Here is an 8,504-nt window from a genome sequence, read left to right on the forward strand (position 1 = left end):
TGTTTGCATGTGTGTGTTTGTGTGCGTGTCCTTGTGTTTGTGTGTGTGTGTGTTTGTGCATGTGTTTGTGTGTGCTTGTGTGTTTGTGTGTGTTTGTGCATGTGTGTGCTTGTGTGTGTGTGTTTGTGCATGTATTTGTGCATGTGTGTGCTTGTATGTGTGTTCGTGTGCATGTTTGTATATGTGTGTGTTTGCACATGTTTGTATATGTGTGTGTTTGTGCACATGTTTGTATATGTGTGTGTGTGTGTGTGTTTCCTTTTCTTGACATCATACAGGTGGTATCATTCATTTCTAATCTTCTATAAAAACATGTCTAGCTTTGGGGGAAATATTACCTTGATTGGAAACAGGTAAGCTTTGGTGACAGGGAGGGCATCTGGGCAGTTGAAAATTTGCCTCAACAAATTCCATCTGCCCACTGCAAGCATGGAAAACTGGATATTAAAGCAATGGTGATGGTAATATTGAAGGTTGAGGTGGCTGCAGCAGTGACGAAGATGATGATAATGACAACGATAGATTTTTCAAAAACAGCAAACTTTTCCACTTTGAAATGTGAAGGGATTGGCATGTATAAAAATTATCTGATTTCATGGAATTTTTATTCTGTTTTTGTTATTTTCATTTTCTAATCTGATTAATTTTTCTTGATGTATTTATAGAATGTTTTGATATTAAATTATTTGCTGACATTTAACATATAAAAATTTGTTATCTCCACAGATATCAACACCCCTATCACTTTTTTACTCTGCAACATCTCTTGGTAGAACCCACCCGGTGGTATATACCACCCACTATATATTTCTTATCACATTATGTTGTTGACAGACTACAACTAGAGTTCTGTTATGCTTTTGAACATGCTGCCAAAACATTTCTAAAAGATTCTAAAAGATTTCGATACTTAGCTTTTATTAATAATCTGTTAGACTGTCAGGTTTTTGCAAGAAACATCAATATCATCAATATATATATATATATATATATATATATCTGTATGGATTCTTCACAGATGCATGATATATTTATTATTATTAATTTTTGCTGTCATTATTGTTGTTGTTATTATTATTATCATCATTATTATGATCATTATATATAAACGTTTGGCCTAGTGGTTTGGCCCTGCTCATGATCAGAGATGCACATATCGTCAGCCACCAAGGGACATGTTCAACTAGATATGGTCAAACAACTAACAAGCAAATCTGTAGTATTAAGCAGAATATTTACTGTAGCCCATCTTTTATACCAAGACAAAACAATGTACATGATAACACTTCCAATCAATTAAGATCAGAAGCCATGAGAGCCACTGCCTGGTACTGCATCCGGGCATATTATTTATTATTATTATTATCATTATTATTTTCTCTTTATCATTGGTTTTGTTGGAGCTCTTGGAGTCTTGCATGCGTAGCGGGTTTACTACCTGCAGTCTACGGTACCATGATACCCGTTCTTTTCAGCTATCTAATACTTTCCTGATTATTCTGGCCGTGCCAAGGAGGCAAACCTTTTGTAGCAGTTCCACTGGGTACTCTATTCCAATTTCCTTTATATTCCTCTTGATGCCTTCTGATACTGTTACCAAAGACCCAACAATAATTGGCACTATCTTCACCTTCTTCATTTTCCATAGCAAGGCTATTTCGTACTTAAGAGAGTTGCATCTATATATCTATCTTTTTGCTATCTTTTTTGCTATCTTTTTGCTATCTATCTATCTTCTTGACTATTCGTGGGTCAAAGGGGCATGCAACATCAACTATATAGCATATGTGGAGCACCTTGTCCGCCACCACTAGGTCCGGTCTATAGCGCTCTAGCACCTGATCTGTTTGGATTGGGAAATCTCAGAGGATTTTGCTAGTCTCCGACTCTGCTGCTCTCTGGAGGACACATTTCCTGTGTCCTTATGTTCTACAAAGGGGAGACAAGCACCTCCACTTAGCTAAGCCTACATCCAGAGACATGTTTTTGAGTCTTTGCTCAGGACACAGGAAATGTATCCAGACCGACAGGAAGCGGTGCTGCTTCCTAGGGCTAAATAGCAGTAGTATTATTCCCTTCATGTGACTGTCACATTAAGTTGACAGCATACAACTCCATTATTATTATTATTATTATTATTATTATTATTATTATTATTATTATTATTATTATTATTAATTCTTTTTATCTCAGGTTTTGTTGTAAATCCTGAAGGAGTCTTGCATGCACAGCATGTAGCCCACAGTACCATGCTATCTGTTCTTTTCAACTATCTAATACTCTCCTAATTATTTTGGCCTTGCCATGGAGGCAAACCTTTTGTAAACAGTTCTACTGGACACTCTTTTACTATTATTATTATTATTATTATTATTATTATTGCTAGTCAACACACACCATACATTGTGTTTTTTGTTTGATTTTCTTTTCTTTCTTTTTTTTATATTTTGTTGTTTTTGTTTTATTTTTCATTGTTGTTTTCTTTTGAAATCTTTGAGAATTTGATTCATATCCGAATCAAATCATCAACACAGTACAGAAGCTGTTTCAACAGCTTTTGAATTTATTTCTAGAAATTCATATTTTCGTTTGTTTTTGTTTTCTTCAATATTTTTTATTTTTCTATTTATTTGTTTTTGTTTTCTTCATTTAAAAAAAAATTTTCTATTTATTTGTTTTTGTTTTCTTCATTTTTTTAAATATTTTTTTTTATTTGTTCTGTTTTGTTTTATACCAAAGGCAACAACGTGAATTAAATAATTTAGAGAAACCAAGTCTGGCAGCGTTGGTCCAACTGATTCATAATGTTGATGCTGATTTTGAGGAAGACCCAAAAGTTGTTAGAAGGAAAAAAATTAAGTCTTCTAGTTCTAGTACAACGTCACCAACGCACTTTTCTTATGCCAGGTTGGTTTAGCATGACGCCTTTACCTCAGGTTTTCTTGCTTTTTGGGTGTACACAGTGCATTAAACTTACTGCTTTGCTTCAAGCTTTTCACATTTTTTTCTTCACCCCATCCTTTTAGCTTGTTTTACTCTTACTTTACAATGTTATATGCTTGCAACATATAGTATTGGCTCATCCCATAAATATTGCGATAGTTTCAATTGCATGAACTAAACGTCAGAGGGGGACAGGATAAACTACCTACATCAACTTGCTATAAAAGCAGGTAGTTATTTTACCAGTTATTTGATTTTAACAGTTATTTTTTCAAAGCTATAATGGAAGTGACAAAGGAGTATATTTGGCATATTTTGTTTTATGAGTTCAATAAAGGCAACAATGTAACGGAAAGTGTGAGGAATATTAATGCAATATATGGGGATCGGACAATAAGCATAAGCCAGTGTCAACAGTGGTTCCAGAAATTCTGAACCGGAAACAACAGTCTAGAAGATGGGCCTCGTCCTGGAAGATCTGTAAAACTCGACGAGGACATCCTGCAAACCCTGATGGAATAACATCCCATCGTAACTGTTGAGAAACTAGGAGAGAAGCTTGGATTTGGTCATTCAACCATTCATCAGTACCTGTCTGCCATCAGAAAAGTCAGGAAATTGGGTCAATGGGTTTGTCACAAACTTTCTGAGTCTTATCGCACGCAGAGATTGAATGTGTGTTCTTCTTTGCTGTCATGTCTCATGAATGAACCTTTTTGGACCGAATAGTGACTGGTGACGAGAAATGGGTTCTCTATAAAAATGTCAAGTGCCAAAGACAGTGGGTAGGGAAAGGAGTAACACTGGCACCCCAGGCTAAAGAAGGTCTTCACCCACGTAAGGTGTTGTTATCTGTTTGGTGGGATAAGAAAGGTTGAGTCCTCTTTGAACCTTTAAACCCAAACCAAACAATAACAAAGAAGATCTACTGTGAGCAGCTTAAGCCAGTGCTAGAAGAAAATGACCATCTTTGATTTCAAGATGAAAGGTGTTCTTCCATCAGGATAATGCTCAGCCACATACAGTGAGGATGACATTCCAAAGGCTGGAACAGTTTGAATGGGAAAACGATACCCCACCCACCATATTCGCTGGACATTGCCCCATCTGATTATCATTTATTCCACAGTCTTCAAAATCATTTGGACAGAAAAAATATGAATTCTGTAGATGAGGTCAGAACAGTACTTTTGGAGGAGTACTGTACAGACAAGTGAATTTTTAAAGACAGGCCTTGCAAGTCTACCAGATAGATGGAAGAACATTGTAGAAAATGAAGGAGAGTATACTTTAGATTAAAAAAGAACTTTGTTTATCTTGATTTCAATAAAAAAAGAAGCATTTTCAAAACGCATTATTTATGGGTTAGCCCAATATATCGCTCCTATTTATATTATTAAGTATCTATGGTCTGATTCTTGTAGTGGTCTATTAATTCTAATATAAATCCATGTTTTGGGCTTTGTAGTGCTTGTTTGTTCTATTGATACTAACATGCTTTCATGATCTAACAATGTCTATCCTATTAATACTAAGGTGTAGCTCCATGGTAAAAAGTTTGCTTCCCAATCACATGGTTTTGGGTTCAGTCCCACTGCATGACACCTTGGGCAAGTGTCTTCTACTATAGCCTCGGGCCGACCAAAGCCTTGTGAGTGGATTTGGTAGATGGAAACTGAAAGAAGCCCATCGTATATATGTATGTATATATATATATATATATATGTATGTGTGTGTGTATATGTTTGTCCCTCCAACATCGCTCAACAACCGATGCTGGTGTGCTTACGTCCCCGTAACTTAGTGGTTCAGCAAAAGAGACTGATAGAATAAGTATTAGGCTTGCAAAGAATAAGTCCTGGGGTTGACTTGCTCGACTAAAGGCGGTGTTCCAGCATGGCCACAGTCCCACTGAGTGACACCTTAGGCATGCATCTTCTATTGTAGTTCCAGGTCAGTGAGTGGATTTGGTAGATGGAAACTAAAAGAAGCCCATGGTGTGTACTTTCATGTTTGTTCTCTACCACTGCTTGACAACTAGTGTTGGTTTGTTAACATTGCCATAACCTAGCAGTTCAGCAAAAGAGATCGATGGAATAAGTACTGGAGTCAATCCATTTCACTAGAACTCTTTAAAATGGTGCTCCAGTTTGGCCACAATCCAATGACTGAAACAAGTTAAAGATAAAAGATATATCTTATTCTTTTACTTGTTTCAGTCATTTGATTGTGGCCATGCTGGAGTACCGCCTTTAGTCGAGCAAATCGACCCCAGGACTTATTCTTTGTAAGCCTAGTACTTATTCTATCGGTCTATTTTGCTGAACCGCTAAGTTACTGGGACGTAAACACACCAGCATCGGTTGTCAAGCGATGTTGGGGAGACAAACACAGACACACAAACACACACACACATATATATATATATATGACGGGCTTCTTTCAGTTTCCATCTACCAAATCCACTCACAAGGCTTTGGTTGGCACGAAGCTATAGTAGAGGACACTTGCCCAAGGTGCCACGCAGTGGGACTGAACCCGGAACCTTGTGGTTGGTAAGCGAGCTACTTACCACACAGCCACTCTTATTAATTATTTTTGTCATAAAGCCGAAACAATGCAAATTATAAAAAATAATATAGGTCAATAGTTTCTCCTTGTAAAAGTACAAAACATTGACTTACATGTGTGTGTGTGTGTGTGTGTGTGTGTGTGTGTGTGTAGTCAGCTAAGAATGCATAAGTCAGAAAGACAAAGTCACTTCTCAACAGGGTGCGTATATTAATCAAAGTATACAGTATCATAGATTAATTTTAACCAATCTTAGCAATCAGTTTTGCAGTGGGTATTAGGTTACTGGATATTTGATAACAGGGTGGTTACCTAAAAACACATGCTCTTCAGTGATGGTAACACATGCATGCATACATACATATGTATATTGGCATGTGGCCTAGTGGTTATAATGTTGGGCACTTGATCACAATGTTTTGAGTTCAACTGCTGCACTGGGCAGTGCATTGTGTCCTTGAGCAAGGCACTTAATTTCATGTTGCTCCAGTGTACTTAGCTGAAAAGAAAAGAAAATGAGTACCAGCCTAGTGATAGTGTAGCTACCCCTCTCTCACTCTCTCTCTTCCACTTTCTCACTCTCTTCCACTTTCTCACTCTCTTCCACTTTCTCACTCTCTCTCTCTCTCTCTCTCTCTCTCTCTCTCCAGCTGTCATACTCTCTCTGTAATCCAGGATCAAATGTGGGCAGGTCAAGAGGGTGTCCATATCTTTGCATGCCTTATACAGGAACCTAAAACGAATTAGCAACAGCATGGTACATGCTTGCACATGGCCACTACAGTTTGGTGTTTATACACACACACACACACACACACACACACACACACACACACACAAACACACATACATACACACACATGCACTCATTAATTAAATAGGAATGTTCTATAGGTTTAGCCAATGTCGTTCTCTTCTGCTGAAGTAGGCGTCTGCCAAAGTTGTTTGTTGTTCCAGACATTAAAATTACTTTTTAAATATTCTACTTGAAAACTATTTTCTAATATCGTTAAAGTAATTAGAGAAGTCGGAGTTTAACCCAAAGACTTCTTTTTACATTGCCTTCCACTCTCAGACTTTCAGATCGGAGAAAGCGTTCCTCCTGCTATGGGTTACAGGGGTTTTTTTTTTAGATTTTGTTTTATACTTTTTGTTACTAGCTCTTAGTTTTATATGAATAGTTTTTTTTTTTCTCTGTGTGTGTGAGGACCTCTGTGTGTGTTAGCTCCAAATATAATGATGTTACTGTTGCATATTAGCAGCCATTTCTGAACATAGTAATACATTTATTTTCTAGTGACACAATAATCTTTAATCTTTTCAAATATTCTTGAGTGTCAGTATTATAGCGACATATTTATAGCTTTTACAGCCTGAAATTTTGCTTTCATTCATTTATTTTCTACTATAGCCTCGAGCCGACCAAAGCCTTGTGAGTGGATTTGGTAAGACAGAAACTGAAAAGAAGCCTGTTTTGTATATATATATATACGTGTGTGTATATGTTTGTGTGTCTGTATTTGTGCCCCCACCATTGCTTGACAACCGATGTCGGTGTGTTTACGTCCCCCGTAACTTAACGGTTTGGCAAAAGAGACTGATAGAATAAGTACTAGAATAAGTCCTGGGGTCGATTTGTTTGACTAAAAAGGCGGTGCTTCAGCATGGCCGTGCCAAATGACTGAAACAAATAAAACAGTATATATATATATATAATATAGGCACAGGAGTGGCTGTGTGGTAAGTAGCTTGCTTACCAACCACATAGTTCCAGACTCAGTCCCATTGTGTGGCACCTTGGGCAAGTTTCTTCTACTATAGCCTCAGGCTGACCAAAGCTTTGTGAGTGGATTTGGTAGACAGAAACTGAAAGAAGCCCGTCGTATATATATGTATGTGTATATATATGTATATGTATATATATGTGTGTGTGTGTTTGTGTGTCTGAGAAGTGTAATATAGACAAATGAGCGAAAACAGAAGGCTGTCCTCTACATAGTCATTTGACCTGCAAGAAATAGCAGTCAAAGGCCTCTCAAATTACACCCCATCAGCTTAGAAAAGAAGGGTACATTGGACGATGTAGACCTGAGTATCCTGTGCCTTGGGAAAGGGATAAGACTGTCACAGTGGAATAAAATATCTTTGACCATCATTCCATATTGAGGCTGGACAGCAGCAACAACTGACTGTGAAATAGGTGAATTTTATTGGTGAAGTATCTTGACTAGTGTCAGACTGACCAGCAAGAACATGGTACAGACCAACAACCACTTCACAAAGTGGTCAACCATTTGTACTCTCATTAAATCTGAACAGCTAACAGGAAAATAGGAAAATTTTCTAAGAATGGTAAATTAGTTGGAACTGTTTGGAATTTTGAAATTTGATATTAGGTTTTCACTCAACTTCAAAAATTGCATTTCAGTAAGTAACACCATCTTGACTTAGTTTAATTGCTTTTGAATTTAATTAGGTGGTGGGTGGGAGAAGTTTTTTTATGTTTTTAAGAATCTGTTCTTATTAGATTTTGGTAAATTCTTTTAACTCTCCCTTTTTATTATATTTCTGTTGAAATTCACTATCTTTCATCATCATCAACATCGTCATTTAACGTCCACTTTCCATGCTGGCATGGGTTGGACGGTTTTACTGAGGACTGGCTGAAGAATTTTATAAAGTAATTTGGGCATTATTAAAAGCTGGTGATTGGGACATAAATTAACTCGAAACTTCGATGGAATCTTTTAATTTTGCTCACTTTAAAACGGCAACTTTGCATTGTAGAACTAAAGATAAAGCGGTGAGCTGGCAGAATCGTTAGCATGCCGGGCGAAATGCTTAGCGGTATTTCGTCTGCCGCTACGTTCTGAGTTCAAATTCCGCCAAGGTCGACTTTGCCTTTCATCCTTTTGGGGTCGATAAAAATTAAGTACCAGTTACACACTGGGTCGATGTAATCGACTTAATCCCTTTGTCTGTCCTTGTTT

The 8,504-nt window shown here is 37.2% G+C and overlaps 1 protein-coding gene across 3 annotated transcripts in view; it reads left to right on the forward strand.

Moving 5' to 3' along the window:
• The window catches only part of LOC106879785 (sodium/hydrogen exchanger 1), a 46,066-nt gene that overhangs the window by 27,108 nt on the left and 10,454 nt on the right, over window positions 1-8,504 (forward strand). For all 3 annotated transcript variants that reach the window (XM_052974686.1, XM_052974687.1, XM_052974688.1), the window contains one exon: window positions 2,740-2,907. In XM_052974686.1, coding sequence (XP_052830646.1) covers window positions 2,740-2,907 — 168 coding nt within the window. The remainder of the gene's footprint in view (window positions 1-2,739; window positions 2,908-8,504) is intronic.

The sequence above is a fragment of the Octopus bimaculoides genome, chromosome 19 (assembly GCF_001194135.2).
Source record: "Octopus bimaculoides isolate UCB-OBI-ISO-001 chromosome 19, ASM119413v2, whole genome shotgun sequence".
Taxonomy (NCBI): Eukaryota; Metazoa; Mollusca; class Cephalopoda; order Octopoda; family Octopodidae; genus Octopus; species Octopus bimaculoides.